Source organism: Rhinoderma darwinii, chromosome 3 (genome assembly GCF_050947455.1).
Source record: "Rhinoderma darwinii isolate aRhiDar2 chromosome 3, aRhiDar2.hap1, whole genome shotgun sequence".
NCBI lineage: Eukaryota > Metazoa > Chordata > Amphibia > Anura > Rhinodermatidae > Rhinoderma > Rhinoderma darwinii.
In genome coordinates this window covers 395433680-395457806 of record NC_134689.1, presented here as the reverse complement: position 1 = coordinate 395457806, position 24127 = coordinate 395433680, and the positions used below count along the sequence as shown (strand labels likewise).

General features: G+C 44.4%; 2 protein-coding genes across 7 annotated transcripts in view; one reads left to right on the top strand and one right to left on the bottom strand.

Annotated features, from left to right (window-relative positions):
• The first annotated feature begins 303 nt into the window (after nucleotides 1-303).
• KRI1 (KRI1 homolog) lies at nucleotides 304-21576 on the top strand. The gene is made up of 19 exons (XM_075858977.1): nucleotides 304-423; nucleotides 4064-4140; nucleotides 5053-5158; nucleotides 6483-6573; nucleotides 6670-6724; nucleotides 6890-6939; nucleotides 7111-7204; nucleotides 7488-7565; nucleotides 8476-8597; nucleotides 9554-9680; nucleotides 9919-10014; nucleotides 14646-14816; nucleotides 15050-15125; nucleotides 17869-17981; nucleotides 18197-18347; nucleotides 18720-18850; nucleotides 19437-19501; nucleotides 20780-20875; nucleotides 20955-21576. Exons 1-19 carry the CDS (start codon nucleotides 348-350, stop codon nucleotides 21454-21456), a joined length of 2277 nt encoding a protein of 758 aa, XP_075715092.1. The 5' UTR covers nucleotides 304-347; the 3' UTR covers nucleotides 21457-21576.
• Nucleotides 21515-24127, bottom strand: part of ATG4D (autophagy related 4D cysteine peptidase) — an 18824-nt gene continuing 16211 nt past the window's right edge. For all 6 annotated transcript variants that reach the window (XM_075858983.1, XM_075858980.1, XM_075858981.1 and 3 more), the window contains one exon: nucleotides 21515-24109. In XM_075858983.1, coding sequence (XP_075715098.1) covers nucleotides 23936-24109 — 174 coding nt within the window. In that variant the 3' untranslated portion in view covers nucleotides 21515-23935. The remainder of the gene's footprint in view (nucleotides 24110-24127) is intronic.

The following is a 24127-nucleotide window of genomic DNA, read 5'->3' as shown; positions in this document are numbered from 1 at the left end:
GATTTAAAAAAAACTTTGCTCTGCAGAGAAGATAATTGTTTTATGCAGAAGAAACACTTATAAAAACAGGTAAAAAAACAAAAAAAGCCTCTCTACACAACAAATAAACGCCTTGTAAAAGAGTGTCAGCACAAACCTCCTAATAACCATAACAGGACAAATGCACACTAAAATGCTGCTGTGCCTTTAAAAAAGTGTTGCACGTACCGCCACGCCCTCCCCAGAGACGATTGGCTGTAGAAGGCTGGAACGCAAAAATCAAACTCCTGATTCGCAACTGTCCCAAATGGAACGCATGACGTAAGGGCGTGTTCCGTACGATAACGTGGTTTCTGGTCGGGAACAGCATGGCCGAATTGAAGATAAACCGCAAGTTCGCCGAGCGCTATGATCGCTACCGGGAGAAAGAGGAGCTGCAGCGGTGTAAGTCTCCTCCTCCGGGCCGGCTAGTAGCTGGACTCCAAACGCTTGTCATTGATTTAATTGATTTTACTCCAGTCCCCTGCTCTGACCTAGGCCTACTGGAACTACAACTCCCAGCGTGTATTATGTCCTCTATGGGGGTGCTGGCAGTTGTCGTATTATATCATTCAGCATTATGCTTGTAGTTCACCATTATTAGGATATTCTACACTGAGACATTTATCAGACAAAATTGCAAGACAGTGATGCAGAGAAGCAGGGCTCACCCCCCCACCCCCACAATGTGATTGGCATAGCCAGCAGTAGATGCCCCCTCGTTGCAGCATGCGGCGGCCATGGACGCCCCTCGTTGCAGCTTGCGCCGGCCACAGTTGCCCCTTGTCCGATCCTGCGCCAGTGGCGGATTCCTCTAGTCAGATCCTGCGCCAGTGGCGGATTCCTCTAGTTAGATCCTGCGCCAGTGGCGGATTCCCCTAGTCAGATCCTGCGCCAGTGGCGGATTCCTCTAGTTAGATCCTGCGCCAGTGGCGGATTCCTCTAGTTAGATCCTGCGCCAGTGGCGGATTCCCCTAGTCAGATCCTGCGCCAGTGGCGGATTCCTCTAGTTAGATCCTGCGCCAGTGGCGGATTCCTCTAGTTAGATCCTGCGCCAGTGGCGGATTCCTCTAGTCAGATCCTGCGCCAGTGGCGGCTTCCCCTAGTCAGATCCTGCGCCAGTGGCGGATTCCTCTAGTTAGATCCTGCGCCAGTTGCGGATTCCTCTAGTCAGATCCTGCGCCAGTGGCGGCTTCCCCTAGTCAGAGCCTGCGCCAGTGGCGGATTCCCCTAGTCAGAGCCTGCGCCAGTGGCGGATTCCTCTAGTCAGAGCCTGCGCCAGTGGCGGATTCCCCTAGTCAGATCCTGGGCCAGTGGCGGATTCCTCTAGTCAGAGCCTGCGCCAGTGGCGGATTCCTCTAGTCAGATCCTGCGCCAGTGGCGGATTCCCCAAGTCAGATCCTGCGCCAGTGGCGGATTCCCCTAGTCAGATCCTGCGCCAGTGGCGGATTCCCCTAGTCAGATCCTGCGCCAGTGGCGGATTCCTCTAGTCAGATCCTGCGCCAGTGGCGGATTCCCCTAGTCAGATCCTGCGCCAGTGGCGGATTCCTCTAGTCAGATCCTGCGCCAGTGGCGGATTCCTCTAGTCAGATCCTGCGCCAGTGGCGGCTTCCCCTAGTCAGAGCCTGCGCCAGTGGCGGATTCCCCTAGTCAGAGCCTGCGCCAGTGGCGGATTCCTCTAGTCAGAGCCTGCGCCAGTGGCGGATTCCCCTAGTCAGATCCTGGGCCAGTGGCGGATTCCTCTAGTCAGAGCCTGCGCCAGTGGCGGATTCCTCTAGTCAGATCCTGCGCCAGTGGCGGATTCCCCAAGTCAGATCCTGCGCCAGTGGCGGATTCCCCTAGTCAGATCCTGCGCCAGTGGCGGATTCCCCTAGTCAGATCCTGCGCCAGTGGCGGATTCCCCTAGTCAGATCCTGCGCCAGTGGCGGATTCCCCTAGTCAGATCCTGCGCCAGTGGCGGATTCCCCTAGTCAGATCCTGCGCCAGTGGCGGATTCCTCTAGTTAGATCCTGCGCCAGTGGCGGATTCCTCTAGTCAGATCCTGCGCCAGTGGCGGCTTCCCCTAGTCAGAGCCTGCGCCAGTGGCGGATTCCCCTAGTCAGATCCTGCGCCAGTGGCGGATTCCTCTAGTCAGAGCCTGCGCCAGTGGCGGATTCCCCTAGTCAGATCCTGCGCCAGTGGCGGATTCCCCTAGTCAGATCCTGGGCCAGTGGCGGATTCCTCTAGTCAGAGCCTGCGCCAGTGGCGGATTCCTCTAGTCAGATCCTGCGCCAGTGGCGGATTCCCCTAGTCAGATCCTGCGCCTGTGGCGGATTCCCCTAGTCAGATCCTGCGCCAGTGGCGGATTCCCCTAGTCAGATCCTGCGCCAGTGGCGGATTCCCCTAGTCAGATCCTGCGCCAGTGGCGGATTCCCCTAGTCAGATCCTGCGCCAGTGGCGGATTCCTCTAGTCAGATCCTGCGCCAGTGGCGGCTTCCCCTAGTCAGAGCCTGCGCCAGTGGCGGATTCCCCTAGTCAGATCCTGCGCCAGTGGCGGATTCCCCTAGTCAGAGCCTGCGCCAGTGGCGGATTCCCCTAGTCAGATCCTGCGCCAGTGGCGGATTCCTCTAGTCAGAGCCTGCGCCAGTGGCGGATTCCTCTAGTCAGATCCTGCGCCAGTGGCGGATTCCCCTAGTCAGATCCTGCGCCAGTGGCGGATTCCCCTAGTCAGATCCTGCGCCAGTGGCGGATTCCACTAGTCAGAGCCTGCGCCAGTGGCGGATTCCCCTAGTCAGATCCTGCGCCAGTGGCGGATTCCCCTAGTCAGAGCCTGCGCCAGTGGCGGATTCCCCTAGTCAGAGCCTGCGCCAGTGGCGGATTCTCCTAGTCAGAGCCTGCGCCAGTGGCGGCTTCCCCTAGTCAGAGCCTGCGCCAGTGGCGGATTCCCCTAGTCAGATCCTGCGCCAGTGGCGGATTCCCCTAGTCAGAGCCTGCGCCAGTGGCGGATTCCCCTAGTCAGATCCTGCGCCAGTGGCGGATTCCCCTAGTCAGATCCTGCGCCAGTGGCGGATTCCTCTAGTCAGAGCCTGCGCCAGTGGCGGATTCCCCTAGTCAGATCCTGCGCCAGTGGCGGATTCCTCTAGTCAGAGCCTGCGCCAGTGGCGGATTCCCCTAGTCAGAGCCTGCGCCAGTGGCGGATTCCTCTAGTCAGATCCTGCGCCAGTGGCGGATTCCCCTAGTCAGATCCTGCGCCAGTGGCGGATTCCCCTAGTGAGATCCTGCGCCAGTGGCGGATTCCCCTAGTCAGATCCTGCGCCAGTGGCGGATTCCTCTAGTCAGAGCCTGCGCCAGTGGCGGATTCCTCTAGTCAGATCCTGCGCCAGTGGCGGATTCCCCTAGTCAGATCCTGCGCCAGTGGCGGATTCCCCTAGTCAGATCCTGCGCCAGTGGCGGATTCCCCTAGTCAGATCCTGCGCCAGTGGCGGATTCCCCTAGTCAGATCCTGCGCCAGTGGCGGATTCCCCTAGTCAGATCCTGCGCCAGTGGCGGATTCCTCTAGTCAGAGCCTGCGCCAGTGGCGGATTCCCCTAGTCAGAGCCTGCGCCAGTGGCGGATTCCTCTAGTCAGATCCTGCGCCAGTGGCGGATTCCCCTAGTCAGATCCTGCGCCAGTGGCGGATTCCCCTAGTGAGATCCTGCGCCAGTGGCGGATTCCCCTAGTCAGATCCTGCGCCAGTGGCGGATTCCTCTAGTCAGAGCCTGCGCCAGTGGCGGATTCCTCTAGTCAGATCCTGCGCCAGTGGCGGATTCCCCTAGTCAGATCCTGCGCCAGTGGCGGATTCCCCTAGTCAGATCCTGCGCCAGTGGCGGATTCCCCTAGTCAGAGCCTGCGCCAGTGGCGGATTCTTACTTAGAATTACTTAGGGGGCACTAGTTTATTTCATCCCCTCTGTTGCTGGTTTCCACATTGTTTATCACTATCCTGACCTTCACGTAGCAGGGGTCGTCGCAGTGTATAAGGGAAGGTTCTTGGCAGTCACCAGGTTATTTCTTTGTGTCTTGCTCAGTGAAGGATCGCTATGGGGACACACAAGACCAGGACGGCGGCTCCTCCAGCTCTGAATCGGACAGTGGAGATGAACTGGTGGGTACTGAGCAGAGCTGTGCAGTAGTTTTTTTACAGAAAAAAATGTGAAAAAAATCCTCCAGCTCACCTTGTCACAAGAAGGGTATGGGAATCAGCACACGGATCCTCGTGTCGGCACACGCAAGAGATACTTCGTAAACAGGGGAGTTGGATCCAGCGCTGAGAGTGCAATATCTGTTAAAACGGGAGTCTGATCCCAAGTTTTATTTCGTCTTGATTAAAATCGTAGCAGAGAAGCTACGAGCAGCAGTTAGTGACAAGTGGGTATCGTCCAAAGTGCAGAGGGAATAAGAAAAGATAGGCGGTAGCCTACGCGTTTCAGACCTTCTCTAGGTCCTTAGTCATGGCTACCGCCTATCTTTTCTTATTCCCTCTGCACTTTGGACGATACCCACTTGTCACTAACTGCTGCTCGTAGCTTCTCTGCTACGATTTTAATCAAGACGAAATAAAACTTGGGATCAGACTCCCGTTTTAACAGATATTGCACTCTCAGCAGTAGTTTTTTTAATTGTGCTGCCTGGAAACCATCAACAAGCAGGTTCACTGCTGTTTATAAATGTTTTAATTATATGTCTCCCTTTAGTAGTTGGAATACAAAATAGTGCCCTGCTGTCAATGGGCAGTGGTCTGATTGGTTATCTAACATCTTACAAATGTAAGATAATTGGTCCCCGAAGTGCCAGTCAGGGGCCAGAAGTCGTGAACCTGTCACTCCCGGACACTTCCTGTAGGGGGTCAACGCTGTTATAGATGTGCGTAAATGGGGGGGGGGGGGGGTTGGCCTGATAATGGTTAGCCGATCCGTAGTTACTATATATATATAGTTGCCCTTTATCCGTGTGACCTCCACTTTACAGACCTGTCTCTACCTGAAGATGCTGATTTCTTGTCTTCTCTGTTCTACAGACGATCGACCCCCAGCTGGACAAAGACTTTTATCGTACACTGTCTCTTCTCAAAAAGAAAGACCCCATTATCTACAAGGAGGATGTTACTTTCTACAAGGAAGCTGGTGAGAACTCCACATGGCCACTTCATGTTACATGTGCCCTATATAGAGATCAGCCATCAGGAAGACCTTGTAAGAACCTGATGACTGTCTAGGTGTTGGATCTAAATAAAGCATTACTTGGTGCCCACTGGAATCAATGGGCCATCCTTGTAATGCATGGACGCAGCGATACTATAGAGCAAGAGAATGGGACCCCTCCTATAACTTCCATAGGGCTTAAGCAGAGATCTAATCCCAACTCTACGTGGTCTTTAATTAGACCATTGTCTCATAGAAAGACGTGATCAACAAGAGGTTAAAGGGTATGTCCACTTGAATATAATCTACATAAATAGTTGAGTCACTTTGAAATATGTTATGATCCTGAGTTACATCCTGTATTATACTCCAGAGCTGCACTCACTATTCTGCTGGTGGAGTCACTGTGTACATACATTACATTACTTATCCTGTACTGATCCTGAGTTACATCCTGTATTATACTCCAGAGCTGCACTCACTATTCTGCTGGTGGAGTCACTGTGTACATACATTACATTACTTATCCTGTACTGATCCTGAGTTACAGCCTGTGTTATACTCCAGAGCTGCACTCACTATCCTGCTGGTGGAGTCACTGTGTACATACATTACATTACTTCTCCTGAACAGATCCTGAGTTACATCCTGTATTATACTCCAGAGCTGCACTAACTATTCTGCTGGTGGAGTCACTGTGTACATACATTATATTACTTATCCTGTACTGATCCTGAGTTACATCCTGTATTATACTCCAGAGCCGAACTCACTATTCTGCTGGTGGAGTCACTGTGTACATACATTACATTACTTATCCTGTACTGATCCTGAGTTACATCCTGTATTATACTCCAGAGCTGCACTCCGTATTCTGCTGGTGGAGTCACTGTGTACATACATTAAATTACTTATCCCGTGCTGTTCCGGAGTTATATCCTGTATTATACCCCAGAGCTGCACTCACTATTCTGCTGGCGGAGTCACTGTGTACATACATGACATTACTAGTCCTGTACTGATCCTGCGTTACATCCCTTATTACACTCCAGAGCTGCACTCACTTGAGATGTCCAAGCATTACAAGAACCGCCCATTGATTTCAGTGAGAACTGTGTAACACTTAATTTGCCCTGCGGTGGCGCTCTGGATTGTCATGTTTGCTTTACCCCTTGGGGAGCGTAAGGAAGAAAAGATTAGGAGAATTTATGGAGTGTTGTTACATTATGGTGGCCCTTGTGCTTACAGCTGCTTCCTTCCCTTGTGTTTCCCATCTCTGACCTGTGGATGATATTCTGCTCTTCAGATCCATCTGCTGCCAACCAGCCTAAAACTGCTAAAGAGAAGCCCATGTACCTGAAGGACTATGAAAGAAAAGTCATCCTGGAGAAGGAAGGGTGAGGACATCTCATGACAAGGGTCGTCTTCTTGACTTTTAGATATAGTGGATGTTTTTTGTGGTCACTCACCATCGTTTTCTTTTTGTCCTGCAGTAAATACGAGGATGAGGAAAGCTCGGATGAAGAAAACCGGATTATGCAGGATCAGGTAGTGTTGGGCCCAACCTAGTCATCAGCTTACCTCTCACGGGAGACGCCAGGGACAAAACTATTGCATCACCTCCGCCTTAGACTGGGCCGGCTCACTATATGGCAGTAACTTTTTGACTGCATTTTGGTTCTAATTAAAAAAAATGTACTTCCTGTTTTTCAGCGATCTCGATCCCCAACATATATGGAGGAACAGAGACAGATCCGAGAAAGGTGAGCAATATATGACATGGAGGGAGGAGCTAAATGACTTCCCATTCATTCAGTCAGCCCCTCCCATTACAGGTTGATACCAACAGGTGGGAGGAGCTAGTGCCATGGAGTCCACCCCTTCTACAGAGTGACAGAATAATAACTTTTCTGTTTTTTTCTCTCTGATTTCAGTTTCCGTAGGTTTGTTGAGGACAGTGACAACGATGAAGATAATGAGACCACTGCAAATATGCTAACAAGACGCATGAAAACCAAGAAAGAGCAAGTAAGTTATGACTATCCCTGCAGTCTATTAGCTAGACTGCATTTATCAGTCCTTGCAATTTTACACTTGGCCACTAGGAGACTGAATAAGTCCTGTATTGGTCAGCGATCTACAGATGATTTTTCTTTTTAATGGGTGTAGTGGTCTCTAGATCAATGTCTCCAACCTATAGCTCTCCAGCTGTTGTGAAACTACAACTCCAAGCGTTCTGGGAGTTGTAGTTTTGCCACAGGTGCGGGACCACTGTCTTACCACCTTAATTTTTTACATGATCTTCTTGCAGGAGCTAGAGGAAGAAGGATACATTGCTTGGCTTAGAGGACAGAAGGACATAGAAAATAAAGATGAAGTGAAGGAAATGGTGAGTAATAAATCTGCCCAGGCTGCAATGGCGTAAAAATAAGCTCTGTTCGCCACATACAAAGTAAATAAGGGACAAAGTATCCATTGAGCTTAACGGAATTGTCTACTTTAGACAGCTGCTTGCCCTTGTCATCACATAGGGAGGTGTGGCCAGATCACATCGATCAGAAGCTGAAGAGCCACAGATTCGGGTCTAAGGCACAGGAGAGGATGGAGGCTGCGCCCTGTGCATAAGCATGCAGCATGTCACAGGCTTTGTGCAAAATCCAGCCCAGTGCAGGGAGGGGCAGAGATAGTTGGTTGGCAATAGTCTTACGACCCTTTTACACCGCCCTGTGGCAAGTGACGATCAACGGCGCTCGCTTGCTCCTGTCACACGGAGTTATGGAAGGGGACGAGCGTTCGTTACTCTGACCACTCGTCCCCATCCATTATTATCATGTCGGCAGCGCGTCTCCCGACAACGATAATCTTTTACTTTTTTAAAACGATACGACCAGCAGATGATCGAGCATTTGCTCGTTCATCTGCTGATCGTTCCCGTTTACACAGGGCAATTATCAGCAACGAGTGTTATATGAACGTTGGTCTGCCCGATAATCGTCCGGTTTAAAACCCCCTTTACACCATCTACAGGAAAGCAGTAAGCAGCCTAGAAAAACTTCAGTGACAACCACAGAATACACAGGGTTAGGCAGATTTGCAGTTGTCAACCAGTTTATTCCTGCATTGTTGTTAAGCAACAGCCCAGGCACATTTTGCCTGATATTTTATTATTCAGATATCATGTGCCGACTGCAGGCCTTATATATATTTTTGAGGATTTTTCTATTTTAATTTAAAAGCAATGTTACCTGTTGGTGCAGTGCATGGGGCTAGACACTGATTGTGGTGTCTTGTTTGTACAGGCTTATCTGAAGGAATACTGGAGTAATCCTACTCTGGATGAAGGAGAGAAGTTCCTGAGAGATTATATTCTGAACAAGGAGTACAAGGGAGAGGAGTCAGAGGAGGATGAAGATGAAGAATGGTGAGATATGCTTGATAATCTGGGTTGTAGCTTAAAGGGGTATTCTGACCACAACCATTTATGGCATATCCATGATATGATCTATGATCGGTGCAAATCTGACCGTCGTAATCCTTATCGATCCCATGTCCCTTATTGCACGCATGCGAGCCCGGCCGTAAACAGAGGGGGTGGGGATGGAGAGTTTGCCACTAATTTCTTTGGGGAATTTACTAACCGGCCAGTAGGGGCGCTGTTTACATGTGGTACCATAGAGCTGACGATCAGCAATTACCCACATTTATTGCCTATAGGCTTGGATGACCATTTGGAACCGTTTAGAGAGGTGCATATAGGTTAATCTTAAAATAAATCTCTATTCATAACCGTAGTAGACCAGTGATGATCAGGCCTTATATTGTTTCTTGTCCTGGGTGGATTTTGGTTGTCACATGATTATGTAGGGTGGATTTTGACTCTTTTTCTAATTCCAGGAAAATGGAGATAGCAGCCACTTGCTACAATGTTGAAACCATACTGTTACAGTTCTGGGAGCTCAATGTCAACACTATGGGGGAATTTATCAGCCTTTGAAAAGCCTCAAAAATGCTAATTTTAGGCGTTTTACAGCACCCTTGCTGCTTTTGTTAAAAAAGAGGTGTGGCTTCCAAAAAGGGGTGTGGTCAAAGTTGCCTGGCAAAGTTATTAGAATTTATGCCAGTAAACTGTTGTAAATGATAGCGGAAATCATTGGCATAGATTCTTATTCTGTGGGGCATAGATAAGTAGGGGCCTGTGCCGAACCCTGTACCTTGCCCCTCCCCCCCTCTTTCTCCATCGGGTGTATAGTAGGGTAGACCCAAGAACCCTAAATCTTGAGAAGTGGCACTGTATTGTAGTTCAGTTGTGTAATAATAATCAGTATAATCACATAGAGGGAAGTAGTAAGATCTTCATTATTTTATCTCTCCCTACAGCCCGCCAGCCTTGGAGGAGGCGCCTCATGTTTCGGATTCAGAGGACGAGGGTGAACTCTTCTTAAAGAAACAGGAAGATTTCGAAAGAAAATACAATTTTAGATATGAGGAACCAGATTCTGATTTGGTAAGTTATATGCTTAGTTGTCACTGTGTGTGAATCTGATATTTTCTCTTGTAACCACCAGCATGGAGGGAGATCTTAAATAGGTGGGTGGTGAGTCAAGGTCTGGATCCTACCGCTCCACGAGAATGTGGCAATCTCATTCCCTTTTATGATCAGCAGAATGGTTGTCACTGGATTATAGTCATTGTGTCTTCTATATCACTTTATGACTGACGAACTCTGTGCATTGTGTATCCAGATAAAGACTTTCCCCAGAACTATTGTACAGTCTGTGAGGATGAAAGATGATCGGAGGAAGAGGAAACGAGACGAGATAAAGGATAGAAAGAGGAAGGTGAGGACCTGTTCAAAGAAATTAGGTGGTTTTCTGTCAGCAGTATGAGGAAGAGCTGAGAACTTCTACAATACTGTCCCCTATGTACAAGAATATAACTACTATAATACTGCCCCCTATATACAAGAATATAACTACTATAATACTGCCCCCTATGTACAAGAATATAACTACTATAATACTGCCCCCTATATACAAGAATATAACTACTATAATACTGCTCCTTTATACAAGAATATAACTACTATAATACTGCTCCTATGTACAAGAATATAACTACTATAATACTGCTCCTATATACAAGAATATAACTACTATAATACTACCCCCTATATACAAGAATATAACTACTATAATACTGCCCCCTATGTACAAGAATATAACTACTATAATACTGCCCCCTATATACAAGAATATAACTACTATAATACTGTGCCTACATACAAGAATATAACTACTATAATATTGCCCCTATATACAATAATATAACTACTATAATACTGCCTCTATATACAAGAATATAACTACTATAATACTGTGCCTATATACAAGAATATAACTACTATAATACTGCCCCCTATATACAAGAATATAACTACTATAATACTGCTCCTTTATACAAGAATATAACTACTATAATACTGCTCCTATGTACAAGAATATAACTACTATAATACTGCTCCTATATACAAGAATATAACTACTATAATACTACCCCCTATATACAAGAATATAACTACTATAATACTGCCCCCTATGTACAAGAATATAACTACTATAATACTGCCCCCTATATACAAGAATATAACTACTATAATACTGTGCCTACATACAAGAATATAACTACTATAATATTGCCCCTATATACAATAATATAACTACTATAATACTGCCTCTATATACAAGAATATAACTACTATAATACTGTGCCTATATACAAGAATATAACTACTATAATATTGCCCCCTATGTACAAGAATATAATTACTATAATACTGCCCCTATATACAATAATATAACTACTATAATACTGCCCCTATATACAATAATATAACTACTATAATACTGCCCCTATATACAATAATATAACTACTATAATACTGCCCCTACATACAATAATATAACTACTATAATACTGCCCCCTATATACAAGAATATAACTACTATAATACTGCTCCCTATATACAAGAATATAACTGCTATAATACTGCCTACTATGTACAAGAATATGACTACTATAATACTGCCCCCTATATACAAGGATATAACTACTATAATACTGCTCCTATATACAAGAATATGACTACTATAATACTGCCCCTATATACAAGAATATAACTACTATAACACTGCCCCTATATACAAGAATATAACTATAATTCTGCCCCCTATATAAAAGAATATAACTACTATAATACTGCCCCTATGTACAAGAATATAACTGCTATAATACTACCCCTATGTATAAGAATATAACTACTATACTTCCCCCCTATGTACAAGACTATAACTACTATAATTCTGCCCCCTATGTACAAGAATATAACTACTATAATACTGCTCCTATATACAAGAATATAACTACTATAATACTGCCCCCTATGTACAAGAATATAACTACTATAATCCTGCCCCTATATACAAGAATATAACTACTATAATACTGCCCCCTATGTACAAGAATATAACTACTATAATACTGCTCCTATATACAAGAATATAACTACTATAATACTACCCCCTATATACAAGAATATAACTACTATAATACTGCCCCCTATGTACAAGAATATAACTACTATAATACTGCCCCCTATATACAAGAATATAACTACTATAATACTGTGCCTACATACAAGAATATAACTACTATAATATTGCCCCTATATACAATAATATAACTACTATAATACTGCCTCTATATACAAGAATATAACTACTATAATACTGTGCCTATATACAAGAATATAACTACTATAATACTGTGCCTACATACAAGAATATAACTACTATAATATTGCCCCTATATACAATAATATAACTACTATAATACTGCCTCTATATACAAGAATATAACTACTATAATACTGTGCCTATATACAAGAATATAACTACTATAATATTGCCCCTATATACAATAATATAACTACTATAATACTGCCCCTATATACAATAATATAACTACTATAATACTGCCCCTACATACAATAATATAACTACTATAATACTGCCCCCTATATACAAGAATATAACTACTATAATACTGCTCCCTATATACAAGAATATAACTGCTATAATACTGCCTACTATGTACAAGAATATGACTACTATAATACTGCCCCCTATATACAAGGATATAACTACTATAATACTGCTCCTATATACAAGAATATGACTACTATAATACTGCCCCTATATACAAGAATATAACTACTATAACACTGCCCCTATATACAAGAATATAACTATAATTCTGCCCCCTATATAAAAGAATATAACTACTATAATACTGCCCCTATATACAAGAATATAACTACTATAATACTGCCCCCTATGTACAAGAATATAACTGCTATAATACTACCCCTATGTATAAGAATATAACTACTATAATACTTCCCCCCTATGTACAAGACTATAACTACTATAATTCTGCCCCCTATGTACAAGAATATAACTACTATAATACTGCTCCTATATACAAGAATATAACTACTATAATACTGCCCCCTATGTACAAGAATATAACTACTATAATCCTGCCCCTATATACAAGAATATAACTACTATAATACTGCCCCCTATGTACAAGAATATAACTACTATAATACTGCTCCCTATGTACAAGAATATAACTACTATAATACTGCCCCCTATATACAAGAATATAACTACTATAATACTGCCCCTATGTACAAGAATATAACGACTATAATACTGCCCCCTATATACAAGAATATAACTACTATAATACTGTCCCTGTGTACAAGAATATAACCACTATAATACTGCCCCTATATACAATAATATAACTACTATAATACTGCCCCTATATACAAGAATATAACTACTATAATACTTCCCCCTATATACGAGAATATAACTACTATAATACTGCTCCCTATATACAAGAATATAACTGCTATAATACTGCTCCTATATACAAGAATATAACTACTATAATATTGCCCCTATGTACAAGGATATAACTACTATAATACTGCCCCCTATGTACAAGAATATAACAACTATAATACTGCCCCTATATACAAGAATATAACTACTATAATACTGCCCCTATATACAAGAATATAATTACTATAATACTGCCCCTATATACAAGAATATAACTACTATAATACTGCCCCCTATATACAAGAATATAACTACTATAATACTGCCCCTATATACAAGAATATAACTACTATAATACTGCCCCCTATGTACAAGAATATAACTACTAGAATACTGCCCCCTATGTACAAGAATATAACTACTATAATACTGCTCCTATATACAAGAATATAACTACTATAATACTGCTCCCTATATACAAGAATATAACTACTATAATACTGCTCCCTATATACAAGAATATAACTACTATAATACTGCCCCCCATATACAAGAATATAACTACTATAATACTGCCCCTATGTACAAGACTATAACTACTATAATACTGCTCCCTATATACAAGAATATAACTACTATAATACTGCTCCTATATACAAGAATATAACTACTATAATACTGCTCCTATATACAAGAATATAACTACTATAATACTGCTCACTATATACAAGAATATAACTACTATAATACTGCCCCTATGTACAAGACTATAACTACTATAATACTGCTCCCTATATACAAGAATATAACTACTATAATACTGCTCCTATATACAAGAATATAACTACTATAATACTGCTCCTATATACAAGAATATAACTACTATAATACTGCTCCTATATACAAGAATATAACTACTATAATACTGCTCACTATATACAAGAATATAACTACTATAATACTGCCCCTATGTACAAGACTATAACTACTATAATACTGCTCCCTATATACAAGAATATAACTACTATAATACTGCTCCTATATACAAGAATATAACTACTATAATACTGCTCCTATATACAAGAATATAACTACTATAATACTGCTCCTATATACAAGAATATAACTACTATAATACTGCTCCTATATACAAGAATATAACTACTATAATACTGCTCCTATATACAAGAATATAACTACTATAATACTGCCCCTATGTACAAGACTATAACTACTATAATACTGCTCCCTATATACAAGAATATAACTACTATAATACTGCTCCTATATACAAGAATATAACTACTATAATACTGCTCCTATATACAAGAATATAACTACTATAATACTGCTCCTATATACAAGAATATAACTACTATAATACTGCTCACTATATACAAGAATATAACTACTATAATACTGCCCCTATGTACAAGAATATAACTACTATAATACTGCCCCCTATGTACAAGACTATAAATACTGTGAATCTAAGTACAACTTTCTTATCTGACTGAAGATCTAGAAATATCCACCATGATCTGTTTTGATTACAGGAAAAAGAGAAGAAACAAGAAGAGCTGAAGCAGCTGAAAAACCTAAAGCGTAAAGAGTTGCAGGGGAAGCTGCAGAAGTTACGTGAGTTGACAGGAGGGCAGCATTTGGGAGTGACGGAGGAGGATTTGCTGGAAGATTTCGACCCTGTGAAACACGATGAGATTATGCAGGTAAACGATCTGTCCTAGATATTTACTTCTTTGTGTATAGCATGGACATATCCTGTATGTTAGTCCTGAAACCAGAAGAGCTTACAATCTATTATGCCACCCTCAAGCTTGGCCACTCACTAGGGCAAAGGCTGAAGGGTCAGAGTTCAACTAATGGCTCCTTCACTATCACTATGTGGCTCCTCTTGGCACAGTTGCTGTTGACTGATCTTTTGAAACCTTTTTCCTGGCAGAAATGTTTTGGCGATGATTACTACGGTGTAGAGGAGGACCTGAAGCCGCTATTTGAGGATGACGACGAACTGAAAGGTGAAAATTTCCGTTAACCCATCTGCTACCTTTTTATTTCTCCACATGTATCGGATCTGGTTTTGCTCCACCCAGGTGTCTAAGATTATTTATAGACCACTTTATTTAGGTTCTTTTTTTTTTTTTTTTAAATCAATCCAATGTTTATTAACAAGAACAAAAAGACATTGACAGTCAGCATCATATACAACATTTCCAGCATGACGACAGAAAAATCCCAACATTACATGTCCGCCTTCTCCTCCGGACATCTAGGACACTTAGCATTCGATCTGAGCCCCATCTGTTTTAGCACCCAGGGGGTTCTGTAAACTTGATGTATCAAGAAAAGTTGCAACCCCCCCTCTGCGCCACACTAAGAGAAAGATGGTAAGATGACGCTAAGATCTCCTCCCACTCCTCTTTGGGCAAAGTGCCGATATCCCGCTCATATTTCACTCTCACCAGCTCCATCGGATCTCCCAGGTGTTTGGCTAACAAGCTCTTATAAGCCATTGAGATCAGACCTTTAGACGTGTCCGCCTTAACCACATATTCTAAGACCCCCATCGCTCAAACCGTCTGGTCCACCACAGCCGCCTGCGCCAGCAGGGCATGTCCTATCTGCAGATATTGGTAGAACATACCGTGTTCCGGTTGGAATTGGTCTTTCAACTGCTGAAAGGACTGTAGTACGGCATCACTATACAAGTGACTCAGTCTTACAACCCCTGCCATTTCCCATTTTCGCATGCCCTCCAATTGATACAACTCCCACAGAACCGGATTATGCCATATGGGAGTATATTTAGTACACCGTCCTATACTCAAGATCTGTTTACATTGCCACCATACTTTATGTATCAAGAGCAATGTCGGTTTAGTACTTGCTATTCTCTTGTAGGTATGCGCTTCCAGCCCCTCCAGCGGATTAGGAGGGCTTATATGACAATAAACGTGCACTAGATCCCCAGTTCTCTTTGTCCTCCCATCCTTTAAAATGTTGGTTCTGAGCAGCCAGGCAGTATATCCAGGCATTCGGCAAAGCTGCACCCCCTTCATCTTTTGGCAATTGTAATTTCTTTAATTTTATTCTAGGCACCCCCCCCCCCCCCCCTTTTCCAGACCAGATCCCGAAAAAGATTATGCAATTTATATAGGTTCTACTATTAGGCTGGGTTCACACGAGCATGTTCGGTCCGTAAAGGACGGAACGTATTTCGGCCGCAAGTCCCGGACCGAACACAGTGCAGGGAGCCGGGCTCCTAGCATCATAGTTATGTACGACGCTAGGAGTCCCTGCCTCGCTGCGGGACAACTGTCCTGTACTGTAATCATGTTTTCAGTACAGGACAGTAGTTCCACGGAGAGGCAGGGACTCCTAGCGTCGTACATAACTATGATGCTAGGAGCCCGGCTCCCTGCAGTGTGTTTGGTCCGGGACTTGCGGCCGAAATACGTTCCGTCCTTTACGGACGGAACATGCTCGTGTGAACCCAGCCTAAAAAAAAACAACCTGTCTCAGAATGCTATGAGGCAGAGAGCACTGCTTAATTGTAGCTTAGCTTATAAGGGCATGTGTGACGGCAAGCTTGTTTCCAATAACCACCAGCAGAATAGTGAGTGAAGCTCTGGAGTATAATACAGAATGTAACTCAGGATCAGTAGAAGATAAGTAATGTAATGTATGAGTGCAGCTCAGGGGTAAAATACAGGATATAACTCAGGATCAGTAGAAGATAAGCAGTGTATGTACACAGTGACTCCACCAGCAGAATAGTGAGTGCAGCTCTGGAGTATAATACAGGATGTAACTCAGGATCAGTACAGGATAAGTAATGTATGTACACAGTGACTCCACCAGCAGAATAGTGAGTGCAGCTCTGGAGTATAATACAGGATGTAACTCAGGATCAGTACAGGATAAGTAATGTAATGTATGTACACAGTGACTCCACCAGCAGAATAGTGAGTGAGGTTTTTTTTTCCCTGAACACTCCCTTGAATGTCACCCATTTGACATCTCATATCTACGACTTACGTCACTATTTTCACGGCCGCTTTTGACGGGTCCGTGAACCCGTTTTAGTGGCCGTGTGGTTTCCGTGTGCACTCCGTGTTTCCGTGCGCAGAGCATGGTACTGTCCAGGGTGACAGTACTATGCTCGGCACGCGGAAAATACAATTTTAATGTAATAAAAAAAGTTTACATACTTTCCTCCTGTCCGGCCTCCAGCGATGACGTTCAATCCATGTCGCCGCTGCAGCCAATCACAGGCTGCCGCGGCATCGGCAGCCAATCACAGGCTGCCGTGTCACAATATAAGGTTGGACTGGAGGAAGAAGAGGGACTCGTCACCAAGACAATGACCGGGTACGTATGAAAGGCTTTTTATTTTATTTGTAATCAGCAGCCTCTTTTCTCTATCAGTTATTGATAGAGACAAGTGGCTGCCGATTTAGTGTAATATTTTTCTAATGTTTTTCTGCCCGCCCGGCGGTTGCTAGGCAACGGCTCCGTCACACACGGACGGCACACGGATGCCTTCCGTGTGCCTTCAGTTTTTTCGACGGCCCCATTGACTTGCATGGGCCTCACGGTCACGGAATCCCGGACCAAAGTAGGACATCAAAAAAACTGAAGTGTGCATGAGGCCTAAAGCAACGGTAAAAGAGAGAACCTGCACTAAGACATGGATAAACCTTTGCCTAGCTCCTATATTCCCTTGTATTGAGACAATACCTTTTAATGTCTCCCTCGCAGAGGACTGGAATTGGGATAACTGGACAGGAGAAGAACAAGAGAATGGTGAAAACATGGAGGTCGGAGAGGGGGAGGAGGATTCGGCACTTCATTGCGACGACCCAAACTTTGTGGTAAAACGTCTACTGCCGGTATTTCTTAGTCATGTGACCGGGGTGGATCCGGCTCTTACACCGCGTGGCTGGGTGGGGCTACCACATGGGCATTGTTATATAAGCTCATATAGAGATTGGGGGATGGGCAGTAATAATTGTGACCATTTGAATGGGCACTAGATCTGGTCGTGTTGGTCCGGGCCTTGCTACAGAACATCTCTGGTTGCTTTCAGATGGATGCAGAATACGACCCCCAGGCTGCTCCGGTCCCGTCTCGTAAAGAAAAGAAGAAAATGCGGCTCGAGCAAGAGAAAAACGCAAAGAAGAAGAGAAAGTCTAAGTTTGCGGAAGCGGTGAGCAGACCGAAGCCGGTGTTCAACCCAGGTTAGTACTAGAGATCATCCTAGCCTTTCACAGCATTGTTCTCCCAACCTGTTGCAAAACTACAACTCCCAGCATGCTTCTCCCATTTGAAAAAACACCTTTTGTAATAATTTTACCATTGTTCTGGTCCCTCGCGGACAGTCGTCTTGGCTCTTGTGGTATGATTTTGATGTGGTCATGTGACATTACTAAGGACATGATCAGGTGTGATCATCCGATGCATGCAAGGACTGTTGCTATGCAACCACCTAGGAAGATTTCTCCTATTAGCTGATGTCGGATGTTTCCCTTTTTAAGTCTTTCATGTGTCTCTACAGAGGGTATAATTTATATATTCTGGGTGGGGTCACCTTATGTTTGTATAATCTACAGATGATAAAAACTTCCAGGAGTACGTGGAGGAATATTACAAGTTAGATTATGAGGATATCGTAGATGATCTTCCGTGTCGATTCAAGTACCGGCAGGTGGTTGCCTGTGACTTTGGACTCACGACCGAGGAGGTAAGGGTGTTTGACGTGGACTGCTAAAATACGAGCTCTGGTGTCATACAGTAAAATTCCATTCATCTGGGATCAGTGGAACTGGACAGGTGGCAGATGATCAACCATTCCAGATTATCAAATGGACATAGTCCGGCACATAGGAGAAAAAAAAAAAGACTATCAGTCTCCATACAACACTTCGGTCCGGCCTGAGTTCTTATGTGTTTAGGTTGTTCCCAGATTAAATGTTATCCCCTCACCACAGAGTAGGTGAGAACATGCTGATCGGTGAGGGTCTGACCGCTGGGACCCCCACCGATCACAAGAACGGGTGTCTCATTCCTCCGAATGAATGGCGGGGCAGGTCGCGCATGCGCCATTCATTCTCTATGTACTCGGCTATCTACGGCAGTCCCAGAGACAGTGAATGGTATGGCAATGCGCATGCTCGATCTGCCACTCATTCATTCGGAGGAGCGGGACCCCCACCGATCAGCATGTTATCTATCCTGTGGTTAGGTGATAACGTTTTAATCTTGGAACAACCCCTTTTATTGGATTCTTCTGATCTATGATCTCCACTTAGAGTTGTTTCTTCCTGCAGATCTTGGATGCAGAGGACAAGGACTTGAACAGATGGTGCTCCTTAAGGAAAACCTGCATGTACAGGTGAGTCCCGGGACCAGAGCTGGAGAAGATGGAAATAATTCTTGTCGTACGGGTCAGGGAGGATTTAAAGAGGAATCCCAAATCCATAAATGAATCTCGTCATATAGATTATATTGTAAAATGACACGGTTTGTGGTTCCGTAGCCTAGAGCACCCCACAGATTCCCCTAAAGAGCCCATCACGAGTTGTACAGTCTTATGTAGATAAAGTTTATAGGGTCTTCTGATAAAGTGATGGCATTGGTGGGCATCTGACCTCCGGGATTGCTGGTTTAGCACAGCAGCCCCTTCACTATTTTTCCCTGTGCAACGATGCGCCCGACCACCCGATGTCCAGGGAACTGCCGCATAGCCCCATGCAATTGTGCCAGGGGTCGGACCCTCGCTGATCTGAATGTGCGGTCATCTCACTTTGAGCTGGGAATAACCCTTTAATCATTGTATAATGAAAAGTTTTCAGACTTTGTGTTTCACTATCATTTTCAAAATCCCCGCTTGCCGTTTGTGAATGGAAACACAGTTTACATTCATGGGTTGAAAACTCATCCCGATTTATAGACCTCCTCAGACACCGGTAATCTCAAGTGTATCAGATAAATGTTAGTCTGGAGTCCAGGACAGATGAGCGTCTGTGTGTTGGCTTACAGAGGATTTCTCTGACAAATACATTGTAACAAAATCTCAGCCGTGTCAGCTGGAGGACAGGTTTTCACACTGAAACTAAACCTGAGGTTTCCATTCACTTACAGCGAGCAGATTTGGCAAGGAATTGAAACACAAAGAACAGGAAGTTAGAATGCTTTAAGTGAAGGCAAACATATTATTACGTGTGCAGCTGAGCGTTTGCTACAATTGTATCCAGAGACTTAGCCTATGATTTATTTTAACTGCACAGGTACATTGTAGCAAATGGCAACCTCCTGCGGTCAGGAGAGGGATGCGTGCTGCTGTGTTCACCTCCCAGAGTTGACGAGTATTAGGTCTGTAAAGGTTTTAAGCCTCTGAGTGTAGAATAGAATATTCTATATACTGACAGAAAGCAGAGATCTTATCAGGGCTGTAAAAGTTATGTCCTATCTTGAGGATAGGTCATTAATATCCGGTCAGTGGGGGGGGTCCAAGGACTGGAAAATACATAGAATGCTCTCATGTCTTGTTTCTTCTGCAATGACTCAAGAACCCTCCGGGGCCAAGGGCGTGATGTTCCATGTCAGGATAATATATGGAGTTCAGGGGGCCAATCTCAAATTACGTCCAGAAATACAATCTGTCTTACAGACCTGACAAGGAAGATGTTTACGATCAAAGTATCTATAGCCAAAAGGGGCAGAACACCTGGAAGAAGCAGCAAATCTTGAAGTCTCTGTCTCAGAGGTGAGCTCTTCGTACTCTGTCTAATCTGTCCTGTGTCTGTCACGGTCTGTGGCTTAACGTCCTTCTCTTCTCTCCTCAGTAACGACGACGATTCAGAAACGCCAACCACTTCCAAATCTAAACTAGGAAAGAAACGGCGAGACCGGTTAAAGCACCAGGACCAGTCCGCCACAGTGCCAGCACTAGAGGAAACCAGTCACCACGAGATAGCGCCAACAGCTGAACCTTCACCCAAGAAGGTGGCAAGCACTGAGGAGCAACCAGCAGACGGGACAGAGAAGGACAAGCCGTTCCGGGACAAGCCGATCCGGGACAAGGTCTCGTCTGTTATCTCCGCTGCCAAGATAGAGGCGGCAGAAGAAAAGACAACTAAATTGTTAATGAAAGACAAACGGAAGAAGATGAAAAGTAAGGGTGCACGTCTCTTGGGTAACAAACTGTGTCTGGGAGGGCGAGAGTTTAGCGGGCAGAGGTTGCGGGCATATGGCTTGAACCCCAAGAGGCTGAAATACAGACAGCTTGGCCGGGAGAGGCGAAAATTAAAGGAAAAACAGGGCAAAAAGAGCGGCAAAGCGGAGTGAATGCGTATACGTACAGTGACCGAGACATTTAGACTGAGGACCACCAAAAAAAAGGGACTTTTTCAATAAAAACAAATAAAACTTTATTTCTCCAGATAATAAAGCGATTTTCACAATGTACAGATTTCATTTTATTCCAGTTTATTAAGGACCAGTCACCAGAGAGATCTCTGCTTCACTACATCCCCCTGCTCTCTTGTAAAGCAGTCCGTGCCAGTGTCGGCCAATCAGTAGGGAGAGTACTATTCACATCCAGCCTTTGTTTCTCATCGTCCCCCCCATATGGTCACTGGGTGGATGCTATTGCACACCAACTAGTAAAACGTTACTAAAAGATCTTTTTAAGCTCCCCTGACATGTCTGTTTTAGTAAATAATTCCGAAGCATCTTTTCTTAGAACTCTGCGTTGTCGTTACTCTGTTATTCCTCCTGGAAATATATAAATTGACAACTGAGTGTGACCATTGTCAGTCGTGTCCCTCAGACTGACCCTTTCCCATAAGCACTGATCGTGTCAGACTGTATAGGGAATGGTAACACCCCGTTGTTACTTTATTCATACATTTCCAGGAGGAATAACAGAGGAATGGCCTAACGCAGAATTTTAAGAAAACTATATATACAAAAACAGACGTATTAGGAGAGCTGGTCCCCTTTAAGGTGACTTCTAAAAGCCCCATTATAAAAGAACCTGCCCGGTGTCCCAACATACAGAAAGACTTACATGTGCAGTGCATTTCCTGTAAACCATCCACAGCAATTCAACCCCAAAATAATGACAGCCGGCTTATCTGTCAAAGTCAACCACATCACTGTGATATTGCGGCGTTTAGATTCGGCTTTTGCCGTTTTATTCCAGAGACTGAACCCTCAGTTAACACATCCGGTCAGCGTGGGGGTACACAGGCCTGTAGATTAGGGAACTACATAATATCCCTACGTTAGATGAATCCGATCTCGAGCAAGCGAAGGGCAGCTGCAGGGAAAACAAAATCCCGTGGTTACCCCTGAAACTCGTGAACACCATTTATGGTGGTTTGTCTATGGCGGTCGCAGCTCAGATCCGGTTACTGACCTTATTTGTAGCAGGAGCCACAGCTAAAGCAGATATTAGGGACTTGTATGTAGTGCGTGTACTTGTAGGAACCTGTCCCTCTTAGATATAATCACCACCGAGCCCAGTATAGTCCCAAATGCCAACTGATCCGATGGGGTGGCACACTGGCACAGCAGTGATAGAGACCTGGTCTACTAGAAGGGTCTATAAATATTTTACAGCTCACCTATAGGCTCCTAGTCTTATTTGGGGTTTCTAGCTGCCTGGTCCTGTCCACAGTGATTTGCAGATTTAACCCTGTTGCTTCTATCTTAGGTAGAATTACAATATATAGCTTTAAAGGAGAATTCCATAGAGTATCGATCAGAACTGGGAATTTGGGGTTCCACACTGCGAGACCCCCAACAATGCCAAAAACATGAAGTCCCAGCCCCACAGTCTTGATTCAGAGCGAGCGGAGAATGGGAGGAAAGGAAACAGCTGCTTTCCCATCCACTTCTATGGAGAGTGGCTCAGAGCCCTGGGACCCTCTTTCTTGCCGACAGACCCCGAACAGTGTATGGCATATCTATAAAACCTATAGAATGTATGAGATTAGAAAATCATGGCTAATTTATTCCAGAAATGGCGCCACTCTTGTTCATGGGTGGTGTGTGGTATTGCAGCTCATTCCCATTAAGGCCGAATTCAGACGAACGTGGTAGATACCCGTGTGATGGCCATTAAACCAATGGCCGTCACACGGACGCATGTATTTCAACGGACCGTGTGAAGGGTCTGTTGAAAAATAGACCGTTTTTACTGATCCCTCAATAACCAAGTCTACGGGAATCCGTGAAAACGGGGGCAACTCGGATGTGAAAAACTGCTGTTTTTCACGTCCAAGTTTCCCCATGTTTATCCAAAATTGGCCTAACTTGAATGTGAATGGGCTGCAATACCGTACACAATCTGAGGAGACGAGTGGCGCTGTTTCTGGAGTACAGCAGCCACGATTTATATGAAGTGTATGGTAAGTTAGACACGGGATGATGGCGGGATTGTCTACTCTTCCTGATAGCTGCTGGTTGCCAGTGACTGAAGACAAATACATTCTCTCAAGGATGAGTTCATCACAAACAATGGATCCCTTCACACAACATGACTCGATTGACTAGTGCTAGACTTGGACTTGTGCCATGACAGCCGCTCTGTGCCACGTCTTATACCAATGCACTGACTAGCAGTAAATGCCACTCAATGCGCGTTTACTATAGTCACGTGACATTCAACAGCCAATCATATCGCAGCACAAGTCCGGACAGTGATTTAACACACAAGTTTAAAAAGATCAGCGTAACAGCAAGTTTAAAAAAAATCGGGGCCACTTCTGACATGAAGCGTAACCCCCGTACAGCAGGTCTTATAAAGTCACCTCCCAGGTTATAAGAACTCAAACTCATCCGAACTGGGTCTCTTCACCATCGTGCCCCTCTTCCGATGAGGATGGGCGTAAGAGGAGAGCGGCAGCACCTCTGGCACGTGTAATTCCTGAGCATGGCCTTCTGAGATACTGAAAACTGGATATTTCTCCTCTGCTGACGGAGAACTTAACACCTAGAGGATGAGAGAGAG

What these genes read in the sequence shown, in the direction of transcription:
- KRI1 (XM_075858977.1), top strand. Translation starts at nt 348, where the DNA reads ATGGCCGAATTGAAGATAAACCGCAAGTTCGCCGAGCGCTATGATCGC. An exon ending in GAAAGAGGAGCTGCAGCGGT is followed by an intron (nt 424 to 4,063) that starts GTAAGTCTCCTC and finishes TGTCTTGCTCAG; the next exon opens with TGAAGGATCGCTATGGGGAC. An exon ending in AAGATGAAGTGAAGGAAATG is followed by an intron (nt 7,566 to 8,475) that starts GTGAGTAATAAA and finishes TTGTTTGTACAG; the next exon opens with GCTTATCTGAAGGAATACTG.